This window comes from Xiphophorus hellerii, chromosome 16, assembly GCF_003331165.1.
Source record: "Xiphophorus hellerii strain 12219 chromosome 16, Xiphophorus_hellerii-4.1, whole genome shotgun sequence".
In the NCBI taxonomy this organism is placed as follows: domain Eukaryota; kingdom Metazoa; phylum Chordata; class Actinopteri; order Cyprinodontiformes; family Poeciliidae; genus Xiphophorus; species Xiphophorus hellerii.
The window spans coordinates 21,638,954-21,662,322 of record NC_045687.1 but is presented as its reverse complement, the minus strand read 5'-3'; the positions used below and the strand labels follow the sequence as shown (position 1 = coordinate 21,662,322).

Genomic DNA, 23,369 nt, shown 5'->3' with positions numbered 1-23,369 from the left:
TAATTTAGCCTTAAATACCTTGTGGAAGGACTACTCAATTTAATACATTTTATATATAGGTTTCTCTCATGGGGCTTTTCTGCCAAGCAGACATTTGCTATGCATGCAGGCAACTTCATTGTGTTCTTTGACTTGAGGCTAACTAGCCACTAATATAACCTTCCTAGCTAGCTATTTTGCATTAGTTGTGAGTAAGTACAACTTTATCACCAGTTAACTGGACGATGTTCGATTTAACCAAAGGCTCACAATTGTTACCTGCACAAAACGCACAATGTTACATGTATAATGTGCAAAATTGTTTGGCATCCTGTGCAAAAAGCATGGGACCATGGGGGTTAAGGTTGTAAACATCATCGCAAAATATGCTATTTTTCTCCTGTAAACCTCTGTTGTGATAAAAAATTAAATTTCATTCATAATGATCATAAAAAGTCTTAAATTTGAGTTGGTAAAACCTGCAGAAACACTGCACTATGTTTTTTTCCGCTCAAATTGAATAAACTTTTTATTAACCTTAAATTTTCCTAATAACATTATTTGTTTAGTGTCATGACTGTCCATTTCAACTTTGATCAGTGCAAATGTTTTAGATTTTGAAGTAGAGGTGATCGAAAAAACAAACAATAAATTAAAAATTGTGAACCAGCCCTTTTGTTAAGTGCCTATAGAAAGCATTGAAGGGGATGCTAAGAGATGCTAATGGTTAGGTGGTTGCAGTATTCTCATAATGCATGCAAATCAATCCAGTCTTGCCAGTCACTCTCTGTACAGTGCTGAGCATACTTTGCTTTCTCATTTACAGTCTTTTCCAAACTCTGACTGATGGACTCTGACTTGCTGTCACTGAGCATTAACAGAGCTGGCTGCCTGTACCGCTCTCTGCAGAACCGCTTCATTCTGAGTCTGGGCTGACTTACTTTCCAGTCTATCACTGTAACTGTTCCTAAAAGCTACAGAGAATCCAAAATAAAAATGATGACTTTTGTGAGCAACTCTTTACCTGTTAGCTGACCTGAAATAATGTTTTTAAAACCCACTGGTCTTGGTAGTAACTCTTACTGCTTATGTTTTCATCAAGACTATTAATGTCTTAAACGCTTAGCAACATTACTGAATGTAAACATTATTAAATGAAACTTAATGTGGCTGAAAAAACCATCTGTTTCGAATCATAACACATTATGTCTTGGGTCGTTGACTGCACTCTGTCCCTAATGGTTTGACAGTGCCAGCTTGTGTTTTATCTCCTGGGCTATAAAGGGTTTTTCCATACCAAGTCAGGTTTTTCAATATTTTTTTTGTATAATACCAAAGTGTTAAATGTTTAAACAAATATTTGCATAATAATAAAAATGAAATACTCCAATCCCATTGTCTTCCTTTAGAACCAACTGCAGCACTGACAGTTGAAGTTTTGGTGAACCAGAAAACATTTAATTCGTGGTTGATTCAGTGAGGCTGCTGAGAGGAAACAAAAGCCGTGCCCCACACTCTGGTTCCTCTTTTGGTGTGAAAGACAGGTCAGAAAGATGGAAGTTCCCTCCAAAATCCTCCCCACAACAAATGAATAGAAAGGAACTACAGTTTGGACATTTTTTTATTACAGGTTTTATTGGCTCTAGTGGCCTTTATTTGAAAGTAGTTTGACAGGAAACAGGGTAATCAGAGAGGGGGAAGACATGCGGCAAATGTCACCAGGCCGGGAATCAAACCTGCAACCACCGCCATGAGGACTAAGGCCTCAATTCGTGGGTCATGCTTTGCCCCTGCGCCACCACCGCACCCACAGTTTGAACATTTTTACTGAAATGTTTAGTATTGCTGGTGGCAAACATAAAGTGAACTTTTGGATGAAATTGCTTGAAAACATCAAGTCATCTCTGCACGTTTGCAGTTAATAGTCATCCCACTGCTGCTTTCTTGCTATAGTTAGACATTTCAGACAAAAAAAAATTGGTATTGGCCAAAATATTAAGTGATGGGTTAGGCTTTTTCAAGATCGATAATCGGCCAGCAAACTTCAATTGGTGCACCCCTACTGCTGATGGTTCTAATTAGGGATAAAATGCTGAAATTATTCAGCTTGGACTTCTGCTTGAATTAGGAAAATACCATAATTAGAGCAGTGGTTGAACCTAAAATCTAATCTTAGAGCTGAAAGATATCAAACCACAATTTAATGGAGTTTGAGAATCGTAACACGTCAGCTCAGTAGACATCACCCCAAAGCTGAACTTTGGGAAATTTACTTTGGCAGGAGCCTAAACAGTAGTTCTTCCATTTCACCGACTCTCTGAAGTGTGTTAATATTGAATGTTCTGCCTTCATTTTTTATGGAGGAGAAAAAAAGAGCAGAGATGTGCATTCTTGCCTGGTTTTACTGCCCATTTCTGACTGATTATCCTGATGACGTGGAGCCGAGGAGAAGTGCAATCTCACAGCTGTCTGGAGACTTGCAATGGAACCAGAAATGTTCTTCTGGTCATGGATATATGAATTTATTACACACACATACACACACAGTGAGTGTTTGGGACTTTGCAGAGGAGTAGAGTAATGAATAGTGAGGCCACATGCTTTCTCCTGCTGTGGGAAGATCGGGAGCCGAGCAGTTTTAAAGAGAGAGGAGGGAATTGGGCTCGGACATGGTTTTATTTCCTGGTTGAGTTAGGTCATTGCGTTGATGGCTATAATGGAGTCAGAGTAAAACGGTGAAGTGTTAATATTAACGGCAGAAATCATTGTACTAACTAAAGCTTATGTATTTTTTATACTAGGTTTGTTAACGTTAATGCATTAACACGTGATTAACCAGAAAAGTTTAACGTTACTATCACATAATGCAGATAATCACATTACCTATTTTGACGTAAAAGTCTCAGCTGCGAAAGGTTGCTTAGTTCAAAGCAGAAAAAGTGTGTTACATGGTCTTCTACTGCGGTCAACAATGCAACAAATATAGATATTGCTATCAAGTCGGTATCAGTTTCAGATTGATGCGTTTAGTTTCATATTCCCTCTTGAAATTTATTTAATTTTTGTGTTGCAGTTTCTCAACTCTATCTAAAAATTGTGTTTTGATTTGCTCTCAATTTATATATATTTTTGCTTATTTAGGAAAAAATACGCATATTTTTGTTCTACTTTTTCTGTTCATCGTGTTATGTTTTTCATCAACTTTGTCATAATTCTTTTCTGGATTATAGCAAAAATATTTCAGTGGAAAAAACCCATAAAAACTCCTAACGTTCAGACACTTGATATAGCAAACAATAGAAAAGTATTGGTATCAGTGTCGATATCAGCATCGGCAATATTTGTCCTGTATTTACTTGTCGGATTATCGCAAACCTCTAGTTTGAATTCTGTCCTTGGTTCCTTTACTATATGTCTTTCCCCTCTTTGTCCACTTTCTGTCAGAGTACTGTCAAATAAAGGCCACACTAGTGCCAAAAACATTCTTTAAAAAAAATTAAACCACAAAAATAAAAAGCCAGTGATGGTCATTTGGATAAAACCAAGGCAGTATGTGGCCTACTCATTACAACCATTAATTATCCTTCCACTGAAGCACAACCAGTTTTCAGTTAATATTTCTAAATTATGTTTGAAACAAAGTGACTTCTTTTAAACCTTCCTGAATATGAAAAAACTGGAAAACATGAGATGTTTGGTTTGAAACAGTAAAAGATTTTCTAGAACACTTTTTGAAAACGTGCAATTTTATATTTAGTTAATCTGAAGAATACATCTTTTGAACAAATCCCAGCACTATTTTCCATGTACGTTTTAGAACTCTTTGAAACAAGAGGAAAAGTCAGCACTCAACTTCTTCTAACTCCAAAGTTGGAAGTTTGTTAGCATGAGTCACTCTTAGCAGCTACCAGTCAGTGTTTTGGTTGCAGCCTGTTGCTCTAGCTATGTGGGTTTTGGGATACATGGAACCATTTTTTTTTTTCTTCCCCTCTTCGTTTTCGTTCTTTCCCCCTCTGGCCCTGCTCAGCTGCTCCAGCCATCTGCGCCGTGGCAAACAGAGAACAGAGAGATCGAAGCAAAGCCGAGGCAGTGGTCGGGGTGGGGGGCTGAAGGAAACAGAGGATGTGGTGGTGGGACACAGTTAGGAGAAAGGGAGGATCAGTTCAGGATGAAGGAGGGTCTTTTTAAATGTATACGATTTGGTCTGGAGGATGAGCAGAGAATGACTAAAGAGGGACAAAAACACGATGAAGCGTTTGCTGGGGGAGTGTTTCCAAGAAGCTAGCGGAATAAAGATGATGTCTGTCCTCGTCTCCAAATAGAAGTGTGAGTCTGTGCACAAGTTTAGGACAGTGGAAACTAGGAGGAATCACGATGTCTGGATTTTTAAAGTGGGACCAGGCAGCCAGCAGTGAGCTCATTTTATGCCTTGTTTTTTCCTCGTCTCGTCAGTCCTCCGTTCATTCCCACCTTCCCGGTTCTGTTCCCAGGCTCCACAGGCCAAGCGTCTTCCTCTTCGCTGGCCTCAGGATTGCCTGAGTGTTTGTCTCGCTGCTTAACTTCCTGCACAGCCGGCTGCTAAAGCTGTTTGTAAACTTCGACAGGCCAGCTTCCTGTTACCCCTCACGCTCCCCTGGCTATGTGCTGTACTTGAAGCAGCTGGGCCATTTCTGATGTCTCAGAGCATACAGTGTTTGATTTTATTTATTTTTTTGCTCTCGTGTGCTGTATGTTCTTTTGGTTAATTCTTCTTTTCCTGCAAACTTTTCCTACCTATATCAAGGTATAGCGCGTCCTGTAAAGTCTTAAATGTATCTAAAGTTAAGGTCTTAAAATGTCTTACTTTCATTTTATAAAAGTTTACCTTGAATATGTTAATTGCAAGTCTTAAATTTGGTCTTGACAGAACTGTTTAATTTCTTATGCTCTATGAATTGTTTTTCTATCAGGTAAAAGTTTGAGTCACACTCAGACATCTTCATTTTTCTGTGACTCAAGACAGTTTAGGCTACTATTAACTCACTGCTAATATACCGTTCCGACCTAGCTAGCATTTTGTGTCTAAAGAAGTAAATGTGCAAATATATCACCAGTTGGCTGGATGTGGTTTGTACATTTCTGTGGAGATAGAGGTGTTAAATTCAATTCATAATGGTCTTTAAAAGTCTTAAATTTGAGTTGGTGGTAAATACACATGTACTGCCTTTATAAAAATGTTCATAGCCTCCTTTGTTCACTTTGTTGCACTACAATTAAAAAGGTTATTGTGGTTTTCTCAAAATTTTGCAAAATAGATCAACATCAGTAGCATATTACTGTGTTGTCAAAAGACAGAGGTATGTGGTTTGCAAAATGTTTTCTAGATTAAAAAATCAGAAAATTGTGGTGCACACTTGAATTTAGTCAATACTTTACTTCTTGTACTCCCGCGCTCTTTCACTAAGCACTTTTCAAATTTTATTTAAAAAAAATTAAAAATCTAAACGATTCTCCCTCTACTTTATAATTGTTTCCTCCATAAAACACATTACAGTTTACATGTAAACATGTTGACAAGGCGCGAATAGTCTTGCCAGGCACTGTAATCCTAGAAAACTATTTGATACTAGTGACTCCTCTTCCACTTTGTACAGAAAACGAAGAACACAACCAGTGAGCGCAACTTTTGCCAACTGTGTCGCTGAGCTTTTTAAGCAGCACACTGGGGGGGTTGTTCAGCACTGCAGTCCAGTTGGCATCGAGATCAATGTAGACAATTTGTAGAATAGGCTCGTTCTGTTCTGCAGCAGACTTGTTGCCCTTCTTGTTGTTCCCCCCTTTGCCCCATAAACGTATTGATCTGACAGGTTTACACCTCTTAAATGTAGCCTTTAAGTTTCACCTATCAGTTAAAAAGCCTTGTTTCTCTTTCAGATTTGTCCTATATACACTCAAAATTTTACAAAAAAGCATTTAAAAATACTAACTTGTTTTTTTTTTGTTTGTTTGGATGTTAGTTAACTCATTAGGCTTGTAACTTACATAACACTACACACCCAGTTGATATACTGTATATGTACAATATGATACATTTATGTGTGCGTGGTGGTTAAAATGGCACCACCTGCCTTATCTGATTCCTGAAGCTACAAACATTCCTTCAAATCCTGATAGTGAAGCCAGACGTGTTTCATGCCTGGTCTTGTTGTTGCCTAACTCTGCTCTAAATGTTCTCTATTCTTTTTCCAGATTAGTCCCCACACTCTTCAGAAAGTCTCCTGAGCTGTCGTCGTCCTCTGAGATTCAAGTCAACCGGTCTTGCCCTGCGGAGACGAAACACCATCATTCGAAGGGGAGATGAAGCCGGATGGGGTTGCCACGGCAGCACTGGAGCCAATGGAAACATTGGACTCGGATCCAGCAAATGAGCCGGCCGCAGAGCCAGAGCCCAACCTCGTAGACGTCTCAGCTGGGGAGATGCTGCAGCATCCAGCTGGAGATGTGAGTGAAGCGAAGCCACCGGCAGATCAGGGTAAGAAAACCCCAGCTGCCAAGACTGTCCCCAAGGCCTCCGGCGACGCTAAAGCCAAGGCTACCAACAAGGCCACTCCCAAGACAAAACTCAGCGCCACGAGCTCACCCAAGACTCCGTCCGGCCCACGTTCCAACGTGTCCCGTCTGTCGAATGGCACGTCGAAGCCTCAGACGAATGGCGTTGTTAAGAAGACGACACCTGCTGCAGATAAAAAGAGCACCCCGACCTCTACTGCCACCAAAAAACCAACCGGGTCAGCAGCAACACCAACTTCCAAGACCACGACTAAAGTTGGGGAGAAAAGGGCTCCAGGGACCCTCCCTCATACTAACAGCACAAAGTCAACAACTGGAGCACCAGCAGCCAAAAAGACAACATCCAGTACTGCTAATGGGGTAAAATCCACTGCTACTGCTGCTGCTGCTACTGCAAAGAAGCCACCAGGTTGGTTGTGTTTCTATGCTAATTCCAACTTGTAGGGTGTTTTGTTGTTGTTTTGTTTTTAGGTTGCAGTGGATTGCAAAGGTCCATTACAACCTTGAATGTTTTTATTAGGATTTTGTGTGAAGATGCACAGATTTGCATAGTGGAAGGATTTCCTGTAAGACCTTTTTTTTAATACTTCCAAACATATCTGAAACATAAATTGGGCTAAACTTTATCAATTAACCACCTTACAATCGTTCAAATGCGTCATACGTTAACATTGGCGTCGTTTTCACAGACTTGAACTAAAACTGTTCAACTCAACCTTCCTTGGGTACCTTTCTTTCACTTTTTCTCTCTCTCTTCTTTAACTGTCTAATTTTACTTCACTCCTGAGACCAGCGCAGCGCACAGTAACCAACTTCACAGGCAGCCAGGTGCTGACTGGGTTGGTTTTCAAAATGAAATCAATTTTAAGATTTCATGATATTTAAATTTATCTTAAACTCTGATTATGGTTAGTGTAAGTGTGCAAATATAGGCTATATTTGTTTCTATATCTAAAAAATAATAAATACTCCATCCACTTTACAGCTATGTGCTACTTTGCAACATAAGTTGATGTGAAAATTTTAAAGGGTATGATTTCGTTTGCAAGGCTCTGTAAGTATAATCACACATTTTTCTGCACTATTTAAGCAAGCATTGTTTAGTGATATGCAATAATACAATACCTACGCGCTGCATGGATTTTTATGCACATTACACATGTCAAATTGACTGTTACTGAACAATAAAGGCTTTGCCTGAGATCGCTTTAACAGTCTATAAAAGAAAGACTTTAGGTCAGGCAGATTTAGGTCTGCCTGACCTAAATCTGTGACTTAAGCAACTATTTAAGTCCGCATTGTTGAATAATGTCCTCCCAACATTAATTTCTCATCCCTGTCTCCTCCAGCTCCCAAACCCACCTCTGCAGCTCTAACCAAGACTAGCTCCATTGCCTCGTCCAAGATGGATAAACCCCCGGTTTCCAAAGCAACCAGGTAAAAATGATTCAAGCACTATTCAGGAAAATTAACTTTTTCTTCTACAAATCAATAAGTCCACCCCTCTGATAGAAACAATCCAATTTCATTGGCTGAGAGACTGACACTTATTGCAGTAAACAGCAGTTGGTTGAAAAGGCTTGAATTTGGCTGCTGGTTCAAAGAGGATTCTGTTAAAGAAAGAACTCCCTGGAGGAACGAAGGACAATGATCCCCCACATAGAAGCCAGGCATAAGTAGGCCAGCAGGCCAGTGTTGGAACAAGCCTGAGAGGAATGCCTTGCAGAGTTTCATCAGAGCGAGCATTATTCAGCTTTATTAATAAAACAAGTTTTTGGAGGGAGGAGTTTAAAACAGGATGGGGAACAACAGAATCCTCTCAGCGGAGCTGCTTCTTTAAACCCAACACTTGTTGTGAGTTCTTGTGGGGCGGCGTGTTGTTTTCGTGTGGCGATCAGACCAACATGTGTTCCTCACCTGAGTCACACTGTGTGCATGATGTTAGATCCTGAGGTGGCTCCGTGGTAGGTGAGGACATGAGGCTGAATGAAGTCTTTGTCCACCTCTGAGTTATGATCAGATAGAGCCTTGGGGAGTCTGGCTTGTTTGGGAAACTAGTGACTTCTGTTTTCCTCTCTGGTATGTTATTTTGTTGGTCTGCGTGTGTGTGTTGGCACATTGTTGAACTAGATACCGATTAAGAAAAGAAAATGGAGAAAGTTTAAGAATTCCCCACAAATCACTCACGGTTTGAGATTTAAAAAAAATATTCTATTAAAATATGCCGTCAGCTTGTTTCAATGAAAGACTCATAGAACCTCATGGCACAGTAAAGAAGTATTGCAATCATTTAAATTGCACTTTAGCATGGTGTGTTTACTGCTCAGAAAGAGAGTTGGAGTTTTCTAACTTTGTGCCCAGAAAGTAATCGGTCAAGACAAATCTGGCTTTCGGAAGTTACATTTCTGAAGCCATTGTGCATTTCTACAAAAACGGACAAAAACTGTGAGCAAATAACATGTTGTCCACTTTAATTATATTCACACCAGTAGCAATGTCCTCAGTGAGTTTAAAAAGATTTCAGAAGTGATCTAATACACACCCGACTTTAACTCTTCAGTTGCTTTTCATAGCCATTACCCAAAGTGTAGTAAGATGGAAAAAGTTTAAATTGCTCCATAAAACATTTTAGATAGATCTTCAGAGATAGAAGTAAATCTGCAGTTATAACAGAAATCATCTAGCAAGGTTTTTCAAATGCAGAATAAAAGTTATTGGTATAAAACAATGAAGTAGAAATAAAGTACCCTAGTGAAAATGTGGAAGTGTTTATTTTATTTGTGTTATTGTTGTACGCACCTCCTCTAACTCACACTAAGTAAGCCCTGTCACCGTGAGTCCGCTGTTTGAAATCCCTTCCCCTCCCCTCCTTTCTCGTCTCCTTGTCCTGTGTAGCAGCTGGATTGTGGAGATTACACTCAGATTACTGCTTTATACAATGGTTGATGTGCAAACATCTCATTAAACAGAATTATACAAGGTCACGTTGGTAATCGCTTGTGTAGCGCAGAACCGTAGCTGAGCAGCACATACAAACTGTCCTGATGATTTCACTCCGTACGGCTGAAAAGGTTATTGTGTTCCTCCAGTATTTGTCCCATTATCGTCTGCTCATTTGAAAACTAGGGTAGCTTAAATGCTGATTAGTAATGTTTGAGACTAATTCCAAATCTGCCTTGAATGGCTGAAAAAGGACCGGACTCGTTAATGTACTTCCCCCAAAGAGAAATCAAATAAATAAATGCAGAAAAATGATGCTATTTGCTACTCTGCTGGTTACCTCATTAAACAAACAAACCAACCCAAGACTATTCAGTTGCTACGGACTTAAAAATAAGCACAGATTGTCTAAAAATGCTAAGCAATCATAGTACATATAGGTCAGCCTCCACCTTAAAGGAAAAACAACCTGGTGGCACACACACGCACACACACTGTTTTTGTACACATATAAAGATGATTCAAGTGATGTAATTGGTTCTTACCATGTTAAGTTCTGCAGAAGTTTGATATTGATTCCACTCGGCCTTTGCTTAATACAAAGTATGCAAAGGCTGTGAATACTTGCGAAATGTGATTTTTTTTGTGTGTGTGTGTTTTATAATAACTTTACAAAAACCTTAAAACCTCCCCCCACCCATTGTCATAACGGGTACTTGTGAAGAATCTTTTGGAAAGAGATTAATTTGATACAGTTTGGAATAAGGTTGTAACACAAATGTGGAAAAAGTGAAGCGCTGTGGATACTTTTCAGATGCGCTGTATATTTAGACCCAGAGGAGGATTTTCTTGCTGCTGACCTACATCCCAAAGAGAGCGACATAACTACTACTGATGGGCTCCTCAAACAGCCCTGTACACCCTTGAAGGCACTCTTGGCGTGACGTGCGTCAGCTTTTGTATCCTGTCATGGGCTTTGACAGGGCCATAAATTTCAGCTTTAATTAGATTTTGCCCTTTTTTCCTAACTCACTCGGTTTTTAATTCAGGGCCGTTATCAGACAACTGAAGATGAACTCTGAGCGTCTGTTTGCTTAGTCTTCCTCTGAAAGTGCAGCTGATTTAATTTAATCCAAAGCAGGTTCTCGTTATCCAACAGATAAAAGTGCTTAGCTCCAACAGGTTCAATAAGTGGCATCAATCTAATTCAAAACAACTCGCTAATGTTTTAGGTTTTTGTTTAATTTAATCGAGTTTATGCCTTGAATAGATTTTACTGGTTTGCATTTGAATAAGAGCTCAATTTTCGTACATGAAGCCTTTTGTGTCGATTACTTCTTCAATGCTCTCTGTCTGTTTTTGGTATTTATGTTGAGCTGAAGGGATAAATCCTGCCTAGCTTACAGAGACAGCAGGGTTCTCGTACAATACAGAGGCTACAAAAGGATTCTCCCGCTCTTTGGCGCTGTAGACAGGATGTGTGGTGCACCTGCATTAGAGGAATAGAAGCCAATTACTATGCAGGGCATGAGTTCATCTGCCGGTGTAATACTCTGCATGATGGGAAGGCAAAGGTGGGGGAGGGAGGCAGCCGGGCATGCTGGCTCTCTGGACGCACGGCACAGGGGCATTGAAGTCTGTCTTTGGATACATCCAAGCAAATTGAAATCCAAATGGTTGCATGAAAGGAAGAGAGCTGTAGAAGGGAGAAAGAATAAGGAAAAGATGCAAAGCAGTTTAGAGAGGAAGGTGAGGATAAAGCGATTGTAGAGCACAGGATACCAGGGCATTCAGACTTTAATGTGCAAACATCGCCGCCCATGTTCCTACATTAGTCATGCTCTTTTTCTGCACTGATGGTCCCTGAGGGATGATACATTTTTATTGGAGTGGATTGAATGCCGCCCTCATGAGTCAACAAATTAAGTTAATGTAATGCTCTGACATCGGTGAGTGCCTGGTAAGCAGCAGCAGCAGGAAGGGCTTCTTCTTCAGCAGTCCACCGTCAAGCAGATGCCATGTTGCACAGGCAGTAAATCTCCAGTCCTACCGTGGGCGCGGCCAGTAACTCTGCGACGCAGTCTCGCTCCGGGGCGATTATTTCAGGATGCAGCCGCAGAGCCAATTACTAAATGGATTAGGTCGGAATGAATTGGCACACTTCTGGCTGTGACAAAAACAATGTGGGCGTTTCACTCGAACCGCAGACATAACTGAGATATTCAGGACAGGAACCGCTAGAGAAGATATGCTTTTATATTTCTGCTTGAAATATAAGCTTAACATTTACAAATTATGTACTTTAATGTACGGTTTTCCTAATTTATTTGTCAATTTAAAGTCAACGAAGCGATTCAGACCCCTTTTACTTTCACACCAGTAATTACAATCCATTATAACCGACTTCCTTAAAAGTCACATGGTAAAAGAGCGTGGCACAGCTGAAAACCTACCAGCCTATGGGCGTCCACCTAAACTGACTGCGTGGGCAAGGAGAGGACTAATATATGAAGCAGCCAAGAGGCCCATGATGACTCTAGAGGAGCTGAGTCATGTACTCCATAAACCCGGCTCCCTTGGAAGGGTGGCAAGAAGAACGTCCCTGTCAAAAGAAAGTTAGAAGTCCCCGCCGCAGTTTGCCATGTAGGGGGCAATGCTAACCTGCGGCAAAAGGTGCTCTCTGTTCTACACCCAAAATACCCTGTCGAGAAAAACTAACGTGCGCCTAATTGTGAATGGTGAATGCACCATTTAGAGAAACCACTCAGAGTTGATCTGAAGATGGATGGCGCTAAATACTGTGTAATCCTGGAAGAATACCAATTTAAGGTGACACTAAGCAGGTTCTCACCTGCAGGAGCGTCGCTGCAACCTAGGGACGCAGATCTCCGCGCGCTGCAACAGCGGAGTCCAGAAAAACAGTGAAATCTGACCAAAACGGTGTTGATCTTTGACTGTTTGTTTTCCATTATGGTTTAAAAGCCATGGACAGCCACTCCGAACTGTGAGTACACTGATTTTAAACGATCCAAAGTGAATGAGGAAGTGCTCTATTTGGGATTAACATTTGGTTCCAGATTAAATTTTGGCTAATTTCATAGTTGCTAACTGAATTAAAACTAATTTTAACTTGGTTTGTAATAATCCACAGATTTTTAATAACTGAAGTGGAAGTTTCTCTCATAAGAATAAAAACATACAGCATTCATGTCTGCTCTATTCAGAGTTAAAATCAGTGGACAGTTTAAAAATAATTAATAATTACACATTAGTTTCATTTAAAGTCTAGTTCTACAGATATTAAACTTATATTTAACTTCAGGTAAAATTGTAATATATGATCCAATTTAAAGCCAAAATAAAGATAAAGCTATTGTGGTACTAAACATTATTTAGACAGTTTAATTAATATATTGCCGTTGTTATATTTGTTTCTGCTGCAAGGAGATGCCTTAAGTCTTAGTTTTCTTTTACATACTCATTCGCTTCGGTCTCATTTTGTGGCAACACAGAATTCCCAGCAGGCAGCCAGGTTCAAAGTCAGCAGTACATATGCAGCTCTTTGAAAGCGCGCATGCAGATCTGCATTAAGCTAAAATGTCGTCAGCGATCCTGAGGCGAACAAGGCGAACTTTCAGTGTTCTGCTCTGTGCATCAGTGGGCCGGGAGCAACTAGCTGACTGAGTAATACATGATTTTTCAGCTCCAGTGCCTTTCTGGGTGTTGTGTTCAAAATTAGCTTTAACCTCAATTTATGGTGCGTCTCTATGGAAGGTCTGTGGTAAGATGGAAACAATGAAGACAGATTTCCCTCTGAGGTAAGACCAGGTCCATAATTTAAACAAAACGCTCTTGGGTGCTTGTCAGTCACTCAGTTGACGGTGAACTTAATTATAGAGTGAAGCATCACTGTATTTGGGCTCTATGTAGCAGTTGCTGTGAACTGCTTCTAATCTCAGATTACACAACATGTCAGTCTGCGACGGTCTGCGGCCAATTCAGGAGTCATTAGGAAATAACTGATTGAAGGTAATGTAATGAGATTATAGGTTTACTGGAGCTGCATATGGTCGTCATCATGACATAAATATCTATGTATGTTTTAGGGTTCTCTACTACCACTCTTAGCTCTGACTACACATCCAGACTGACTTCTCTATAGGAGATGCAGTCAGTGCTCCACAAAAGACCGTTGCTATGAGTTGTGCTTTCTTTTTATTAGCGTCCTTTGACTTATGACGATACTGACGGTTCCCATTGCTGAATAAACTTTTAACATTTATCCACAGATGACGGCGTCCTTATTGCTTCCGTTAGCAGAGCGTTACTATGTTACATCTTCGTTCTTCTTCTCCACCTGTGGTTAATTTTCTGTTTAATTCAAAATTTTTTTGTCATGCTTACAATTTGTGTGCATTTAATTAACTGAAAGAACGGTTTACACGTCCATTCCTAATAATTAGCCGTCATGAAACCAGAAAGTGCTAAATGAGCTTTAAAAGTCAAAGTAAGGCTTAGATAAAGACCCCCCCAAAAAACCAAATGAACATTTCCATAATTTCTTTACTGACATAGGGAAGAAGTTTTCCAAACAATGCTTATTGGAAAATAAAATATTCAGGAAAACGGACATAACCTTTTTTCAAGGTGTGGCTGCAGAAGCACATAACGGTCTCTAGCTCCAGTCTATCAGGCATTCACACCACACAGCCAGTTAGCCAGAAAGAGCAGCAAGAGTAAAAGGTGGAGGACTTGTGGTGTAAACAACAGATGGTGTAATCTGACCTGAAGATATCCCTGTGAAGATGAGGCTGTGTCCGTGACATTGAACCATTAGCTGGGTGTTTGTGTGATCGCTCACCTCCTCATCAGATAACCTGGTACAAGGTTCAGAATACACAATCCCAGTGCTTTTAACTGGACTGTTGTCACTGTAATCTGCTCAGCTCTTTTGTCTTGCATTCAGTTGTACAAACACTGGTAATAGTTAAAGACACATGTCAAAACTAATGAAAAACTTTAAAACAATGATAGTTAATATTTGTCATGTCTTAAATGATTTTTTTTCCTCCTTTCTTATTGTTAATAATTGGTAATTAAAAGCAAAATGGGACAAAAGTATGGACTAAATGTCACATTTTTTTCATGATCCAAAGGAAAGAGTGTCCTTCTCTTGCCATTTTCTCTCAGTGACCATGTTAAACCCAGAGCTTCTTATAGTCACCCGACCTGTCTGGATAATCTGTATTCCCTTCATCGCACAGATTATTATGATTGCTCTTCCTGAATATCCAATTAGCATCCTTCATCTCTCATGATGCCAGTTTTTATCTTCTTATTGTCTTCATTCTTCTAACCTTGTAACTAAAGATTTTTAACTTTCTAATTCTAGTGGCACAAATAAAATTTAAAAAATCACTCAATTGAAGTTGAAATTTTAAAGTTTCTATTTTGTTAACAACCAGGTTCTTCAGTTCATTGTCTGTTCTGGGTTTTCAGATTTAGCAACAAAGTTTTTTGTCCATTCTTTGAAAAATAACTGAAGCTGAATACAGATCCTCTGTCTGGACTTTGATTGGGCTGTTCATTGAACAAAGAGGCCTTCATATTACTACTTGTAAAAATACATTTTGATGAAAACCATTTAGCTCTGGTTGCATGTTTAAGGGCCATCCTATCCTACAGTGTCAAGTCTTCTGCAACCACTTACAGGTTCACGTCCTGAATTGCGTTCAGGGTGTTGAACAGTGAATGAATATTGTGAATGAATCAAGCCTTTGAGGAAAACATGACCATTTGTAATATTGGGATTAACCCACATTTTACTCTAATTCTTATCTTTTAGGTCATTGAAAGCCGACCAAGATCAGCTTTCTGATCTTGGTCAGTAAGAAATGACATTAGGGGACAGTGAAGTGAAATTGGTTGTACTGATAAATCGAAACCAATTTTCTTAATTCTGGGGGGTTGGCAATTGAAACCGATTTTATCCACCGATCTTGTATAAAAATCACTGTCTCCTTTTGCTCTGCCATGACGGAGGACTGACTATGTTCAGAGACTTTTCAGACAAAATCATAATCTGTGTTGACCAAAATTGGAATCGGCAGGTCAGGCTTTTTAAAGATTGGTTATTGGCCAGAAAACTTCAATCAGTGCACTTGTAAGTGAACGTCGATCTTTGGGCCAAACTGTATGCTAGAAAAAGTAGTCCTTTTAATTTGGTATTCAGTACTAAAACTGAATACCAAAATTTTTCAGTACTAAATTTTTCGGTACTAAAACTTTTGAAAGACGCTGCCTCTAATCTACTACTAATTTACTAATACTTACTTATGTGGATCATTAGCAAAAATCTTGCTTGAACTTAGGCATTAGCTGCCTCCTGCCATCTGTTTGTTTGGTTTTAGATGCATTTCATTGCTTTTGCCTGGATGTGAGGAGAACCCAATAGCTTTGCTTTTAGAGTAGTGTTCGTGTCTAACTGGGAGGACTTCAAAAGGTTATTTTTGTTCTTCTTTTAGTATTAAAAATTAACGTAGTCCCAGCCATCTTCTCCCTACCTTCCTCCTGTCGCCTGTTCTCTTTCTGCCAGCGCTAACTCACTTCTTTATTTAGAAACAGGCAGTAAGTGCAGTGTGGACCCAGGAGATGGCACACCACAGCCTTGTCAGGACTGCTAGATGTAGGTTACTTTGCTCAGAAGCGACATACAAGCCAGCTTCTAGGCCAGGACGGCTGGAGCAGGGTGGCTGATGCATCGCGCCCCACGAGTCATTCCCCTTGTGGGGAGGGAGGGAGGAGTGCCGACTGAGCAGAAGAAGAGAATTGCTGGGGGGTTAGGATGCGTCTCTAGGCTCTGTTGTGATTCATCTTCCATATAGCTTTTCTCTATCTCTCATGAGAGTGTGTAATGGGGCTCAAGAAGAGTCAGCTGGGTCTTACTGGGCTCTAAATCAGTGCTTTAATAGCAGATTATCTTTAGACGACGGCCCTCCTGATGTGCAGTTTCATTTTCCTTCAAATGATTTATCAAACTTTAGTAGCCTTTCTTCTATTTAGTAAAAAACCCTTTGCATAGGAGATGACTAAGTAAAACTCAAGATAAAATTATTTTACTTTAAATAATTTTTATTGTATTGCAAGCATAGATTGACTTCAAAATAAAAAATTGTACTGGTGAATTACCAAGATAGTTGAAACAAGGTCAAGGATATGGGAGGTTGTAGAACCAAACTGTTCACAGTACTTTAGACATTTACAGGAAGGACTGGGTTGTTCAACAGGTTAAGATCTAAAAGGAAATGAAATCAGTGAAACAACATGGAAATAACTGATTTTCATGCAGAGATGGTAAATGGTCTTCTTTGTGTTTCCTCAGGGCCACAGCAGCTTCATCTCGACCGGCTACCGGATCATCTCAGTTAGCCAGCACACCCAAGAACTCCACAGCTACATCCAAATCTGCCACTCCTAAAACTGCCCTCTCCTCTGCCAAGCCTGCTACTCCCAAATCAACCACCACTACCCCCTCTGGTGGCAAACCTCCTGCATCACAGTCAAGAAATGCAACCCCTGTGAAAAAAGGTCACAAAACAATTAATTTTGGTTATTTGACACATTTGTAAACATTAAATTTGTTAATTATTTTTGCTCTAACATAAAAGACATAATACATAATATGTAATAGATAAATTCCAGAGTGTAGACTTTAACCATATAGTGTTGTATCAAAATAGAAAACCCAAGTCTAACATCTTGTGGTTCTGATCAAAATATTCCTTTCACCCTACTCATTGTCTAATTCCTACTCGTGTTGTTTTTTCCAGATGTGACCAAACCATCCCCTCCAGCAGCCAAAAAATCTGCAGAATCCCCTCTCGCTCGCCCTCCTGCAAAGAAGCCTGCTAAACCCGAGGCCCCCAAGACAAAATCAGATGTTGCCTCCAAAAAGCCTCCCACAAATAAAGCTGTTGAAACAAAGACACCAAACCGCTCCAAGCCACAAGAGGGTAAGTCCACACCTTCCAAGGATGTCTCCAGGACCCCAAGCACCAAAACCATTACAAATAAGGTCCCCAGTCCCAAGAAGACTGTGGGAAGCACCACTCCTACTCCTGTCAAACGTGGTCCTAAAGTTGCAACAATGATTGAGCGAGGAAAAGAAATTGCTGCAGTAGTTGCCGCTGCTGCAACCATCGCTACTGCAGCCTCTGTCTTCGCAAACCCAGAGGAGTCTCAGCCTCCTGCAGAAGAGGATGTGGAGTCATCTGAGCCCACTATTAAAGCAGAGGATGAGAAAAGACCAGAGCCTGTACGGGAACCATCTCCAGAGCCTGTGCGGATGCGGGAACCGAGTCCTGAGCCCGTGCGGAAACCAACACCAGAACCCGTTCAGCAGCGGGAACCAACACCCGAGCCCATTCAGATGCGACAACCAACACCTGAACCTGTGCGGGAACCAACACCTGAACCTGTGCGGGAACCAACACCTGAACCTGTGCGGGAACCAACACCTGAACCTGTGCGGGAACCAACACCCGAACCTGTCCGGGAACCAACACCCGAACCTGTGCGGGAACCAATACCCGAACCTGTGCGGGAACCAATACCCGAACCTGTGCGGGAACCAACACCCGAACCTTTGCGGGAACCAATACCCGAACCTGTGCGGGAACCAATACCCGAACCTGTGCGGGAACCAACACCCGAACCTGTGCGGGAACCAACACCCGAACCTTTGCGGGAACCAACACCCGAACCTTTGCGGGAACCAACACCCGAACCTTTGCGGGAACCAACACCTGAACCTGTCCGGGAACCAACACCCGAACCTTTGCGGGAACCAACACCTGAACTTCAAGAGCAAACTCCTGAGCAAGGAAGTGAAGCAGCCACCGGTGTCCGGATGTCACCTCAGATGATCGCTTATAAATTCAAAGACGACAGTTCGGTTCCCTCCTTGGGAACAACTGTCATGTCTCCGCCTTGCTCCCCGCCAGTTCCTGCCTCGCCTGTTAGAGAATCACAAAATGCCTCCTCTCTTTTGGACTTTGATGCTCCGTCTGATTCCTGGAACAGGAACCAGTCTCCTACTGGTCTGGCACCCCAGACGTTGCTTAATGTGATGACATTCCAAGCAGAGGAGGACAATGTAAAAGGATACGAAATTCAAGGGGTACAAGAGGACGAGAAAGATGATGATGATGATGAGGAAGTAGATGAGGAAGCCCTGTTTCTCTCTACCTCGACAGCTCCAGGGTCTCTTTCTGCTGTTGGACAACCTCACAATTTTATTGCTTTGTCTTCAGGTGATTTTATTCACAAGGACCTTGTATCTTCTCATGAAAAGGAGGAGGCGGTGGAAAAGGCTGATGAGGAGATCAATGAGGATGACGATGATGAGGAGGAATATGAGGAAGAGAGGAGACCAGGCCACCAGCTTTCATCCTTGGTCACTGACATGAGTACCTCTCAACATTCGGATGAGTTCCAGGCACGGTCGTCAGCTTTTGGAGGTTGGCATGGCGATGACCTGCTGTCTGGGATGGACTCCGAGGACATGAGCAGCTGCACCAGCAGCCGGCAGCAGGGGGTGTCCGACCTCAGCAGCACTCAGCACACCGCTATCTTAGAGGGCACCCAGAGCTCAGACGCCTTGATCGACTCCAGCCTCAGGGGCTCCGAAGGAGACGGTAATCTCATGGGTTCTCCCAATGTGGAAACCCTTGCCAATGAAGAAGAGGAGGATGAGGACGATGAGCGGGTGGATGATATGGACTTGAGCTCTGAGCAAGCTGAGGAGCATTACAAAGTGTTCCAGGAGCACAAACAAGACGAGGAGGAGGACGAAGACGTGGAAATGCACAGCGAAGGCGTGACGGAGAGTGGCGGGAATGTCGATGATGACTTTAACGAGGAAGAGCACTTGGATAACTTGACCCACTCTGGTCTGTTGTCTAGTGCTGCCCCTGCATCCTCCTGGGGTCAGACAAACCCTTTCTCAGATACTTGGACTCAACCAGTGTCCCACCTCGCTGTGTCCACCCACAGCCCCGTGTCGGACCACGACGCAGCCGAATCCGAGACGCCAACCCAGTCTCCCGCTCAAGCGTGTGTTGACGGTAGCGCCCCGTCATTCCCCCTGCAGACAGAGCAGATTCCCCAGCACCATCATGACCTATTCACCGCTCCGGCTGTAGGCATGTCCCAGGCCGACACTCCGACTGGGACCTCCCAGCCCGCTCACAGCGGCAGCGAGACTAGCACTCCTGAGGACCTCCGTGACTATGACAGCAGCTCTGGAGTAGAGTCCCGCTCTGAAAAACAGCATACCCCGGTACCGGCGTCACTTCAGCCCGACGTGGATCAGGATCTAGGCATTCACTTGGAGAAAGGTGATGGAGAGGAGGAAGAGGCCGAGACACTTCCTGCTGATGAGGTGCTAGGAACAGGACCCCCAACAGCTCCTGCGTCAGTCCCTTCGTCCCCGTCTACCTCCGGTGATGAGGCCAGTGACACGGAGGGGGAGATACAGATTAATGACCCAGAGGCTCCGATGATGATGGATGACAGGGCTGCAATGGAAAGCCCTCCTCCCACCGGTAGCTTGCCAGCTCTGGAGGAGGATCAGGAGGCAGGAGATCCAGCTATTGGAGAGGGTGAAGAGGATGGAGGTGGAGCTACTCCTCAGTCAGCCAATTCTGTGGCATCTTATGGCTTCGACTGCACAACATCCAACTCCAATGCCCACTCAATGGCAGAAAGCTGCGGAAAGAGCCCTGGCATCTTCTCCCTTGAGAATGAGGAGCAGCTTCCGGAGGAGGCCAAGGACCCCTCCCTCATCAAGGAGCTGACCCTGCCTTCACCTGCTGCTGCGGCCCTGGCTGAGGATCTCCTCGGCAACCCCGTGGACCTGATCCCTTTGGGTCACCAGGGAGACGACTTTCCCGGTCTGAATGAGCACCACCACTTCCTGCTCGGAGGAAACGCTGCAGATCATCGGGAGAAGGCGAATCCACTGGAGGGCAGCGACGACCTGGTGGACCAGGAATGTGGAGACTCCGACAACCTGACACCGTACTTCTCCACCATATGTGATAAGACTGATAGTTTTCTGGAAGGTAACGTATAAGACCCCCTATCATCCCTGGAATGCACCTTTTCCCTGCAACCCTACCCGTTTTCCCCCTACGTTATTTGTTCTTCTCTGGTTAGACGTCATAGCAGAAAAAAAAGGAGACCAAGATTGTAGAAAACAATTTTTGAAAAATGATCGAAGGAGACGGAAAAAAATGACTGTAGCGATTTTTAAATGAAGCCTCCCTCTTTCTTACCGTTCCGGTCCATGTTTTGAGCGTATGGCTAAAACTCTGTAATGTACCATAGCTACTACCTTTTCTAGTCGAATGTTCTTTTTAAGTAACACTGCATATTCTGTTGCCCCTTGCGGGGTATTGACTGATTGGTCCGTTGTGACTGGGCCTGTAAACTGAGAAAGAAGAGTAAAAAAAAAAAAAACGCAGATAAGACGATATGGACTCATTGTGTATTTATCCTACTGTTTTTACCGAACAAATGTCAATGATTTTTTTTTTGTATTTACTTGTTTTGTTTTTTTGTTGTTGTTTTTTGTTTGTTTTTGTTAAACCTGGTCCTCCCTACCCTGTGTGCACACTTTGTGTTCTGCACCATAGCGATAGTCACATATTCCTTTTGAAAACTTTCTGTTCTTGTTCCAAGACTTTTAGCTATATTAACAATAAAGGTTAGGTATTAACACTGCTGGTTTTGCCTTTACAGTTGTAATGAGGTAGGTGTGGGAGGATTAGAGATAGGGCTGACCCAAATGCTTTGTTGTTTTGCCGCCATTACTGATGTCCAAATTTGGACTTAAATACGTGGATTCTATGTTTTCCTTCATGTACTATACCACTAAAGCTGAGATCAGGCTATTTATGCTTGCAAGTGTTGATGTGAGTTGCTAATTCAAGCGTTCATAAGTGCATCCAGACAGTGGCGGTTCTTGGATGAATGGTACCCTTGGCGAGCCCCTTCCTCTGCAACGTAATCAGTTCCACCACCACAACTAATGCGCTCTGGTGAGAGAGAAGCTTCTCAGCATCAAAGGTTCTGAAATGTTGATCTAATCTGCACTATATCGTCAGAATAATCGAGTTCAGGTTTGATCATTTTTATCTAGAGCTAATTAAAGGAATTATAAGTTATTTTAAAAATTGTGAAATGATCCTTAATTTAGTTCCAGATGGTATTAATCAGATACCCATCTCTGTAATAACCCACTGCCTGGACATCGCACAAAGCAATAGAAAACTCTCTCTTGGAACATGCTTTTCTGATTGGTAGTGCTGCCCTGGGTGAAGAGCCACATCGCTCCATATCAAGAACAACCACTGACTCCAGATCATTTTCAATAAAGGTTTGAAGCCTCAAAGACTGTATTTGGGACAGCCCTAGTTAGATTGCAGTTGGTGGTGTTGTATACGTGTGCTTCAAGAGGTTCTATGCTTATTGTATTTGCATAGGTTGTTAAGGTGCAGTCACTTCCAGTATCTGCTTCAGGTTTTCTTCAGGCCTTTTGTGTAGCTCATCATTTTGTGTCTTAACAGGATAACGAGTAGCGCATTATTTAATAAAACCCTGCATAACCCTACATGGCTACCACAGTTTAGCTTTATACTCGAGCGTTTTCATGCCAAGCTTTTGGTTTACTATTTCAACAGTATATTGCATGTTTAACTAACAAAAAACACTCTGTAATACCTGAAGTTTGAAACAGTTCAACAGTAGACATGTTCAGGACCGAATGGTTCGACACTAGGTTATCTTTCAAAATTCCATTAAAGCATCATTGCAAGGCATTTTGTTCCTGTTTCTTACTTTCCCAATGGGTCCAGCATGCCTGAACTTTGTGTCCTTGTGTTCCAGTGGCCGTGTGTGTTTGTGAAGTGGTGTTTGTGCAACAAGATTCCCTCCCCCTGGTTTCCTCTGTTCTTCATCTGGGAATAATGGATAAACAGGAAGCGATGCCACATGATACAATGGTGTATCTGAAATGGAATTTTGGCCAAATCCAAGAGGTAATAAAGAGGAGTCACAGTGGATTATCTATCATGCTTACAGGGAATAACGACTTCTTGTAATGTCACATTTAGTTCTACTTCAACGCCACTAGAAGTTTACGTTGTATATTTGTTCAGTCTACTGTTAATGTTCAATCAAGAGTACAACTCCAGAGGTAAATATTGATCCATTTAGGGCCATCAGCTCTCGAAAATTGAACAAAGACACCGCTCTCGTTAAAAGGTTTGTGTTTAAATACAGTAGTAACTCCAGAATAACACCAGTTTGAGTGTCATTCCTATCCAGCACACTGGGAAGCAGGACCACATCCTCTGTGTTCAGGCCTGTGGGACACATTCAAGTGTTAAAGCACAAACATTTCCTCTGACCTGCCCACTCTAGCTCATTAAGACCGTGAACCTTGTCCCAACTCTCCTGCAAATATCCCCTTTAGCCGAACTTAATGCACTAGTGATGGGAGTGCCTTGCAGACGTATTCATACCCTTCTACTTTTTGGCTTGTCACCTTACAACCTTCTAATGACATTTGGCTCGTGCCCGCTTCAATGCATCAACTATAGATTTGACCTCAGACGGTAACTTAGGTGTATGGTTGACGCATTGAACTGGGAGGATTGGCTTTTTCATCATTTGAAATCTTAAAACCCATTGATCTGTTTTATTCCGTGTATGGTTTGTGGTGTCTTAAAGCCAGTTAAATTTTAAAAACTCCTATTTCTGTTCACATTTATACCTCTTCCCTCATGTCCAACTTCTCCTCGGCCCCCTTGTTCCACCACCACCTGTTCTGTTTGATG

General features: G+C 42.0%; 1 protein-coding gene and 1 long non-coding RNA gene across 5 annotated transcripts in view; one reads left to right on the top strand and one right to left on the bottom strand.

Moving 5' to 3' along the window:
- The window catches only part of LOC116735220 (uncharacterized), a 28,167-nt gene extending 14,565 nt beyond the window's left edge, over positions 1-13,602 (bottom strand). The window contains exons 1-2 of the long non-coding RNA XR_004342353.1: positions 13,591-13,602; positions 2,751-2,759 (exon numbers count right to left, since the gene is read on the bottom strand). This is a non-coding gene — a long non-coding RNA (uncharacterized LOC116735220). The remainder of the gene's footprint in view (positions 1-2,750; positions 2,760-13,590) is intronic.
- Positions 1-22,349, top strand: part of prr36b (proline rich 36b) — a 34,010-nt gene extending 11,661 nt beyond the window's left edge. For 2 of the 4 annotated variants that reach the window (XM_032586945.1, XM_032586947.1), the window contains 4 exons: positions 6,208-6,937; positions 7,878-7,965; positions 16,850-17,055; positions 17,298-22,349. In XM_032586945.1, coding sequence (XP_032442836.1) covers positions 6,316-6,937; positions 7,878-7,965; positions 16,850-17,055; positions 17,298-20,602 — 4,221 coding nt within the window. In that variant the 5' untranslated portion in view covers positions 6,208-6,315 and the 3' untranslated portion in view covers positions 20,603-22,349. Of the gene's footprint in view, positions 1-4,149; positions 4,391-6,207; positions 6,938-7,877; positions 7,966-16,849; positions 17,056-17,297 lie in introns of those variants that run through there. The other 2 variants (XM_032586948.1, XM_032586946.1) reach the window with 2 other exon arrangements.
- Positions 22,350-23,369: the final 1,020 nt, after the last annotated feature.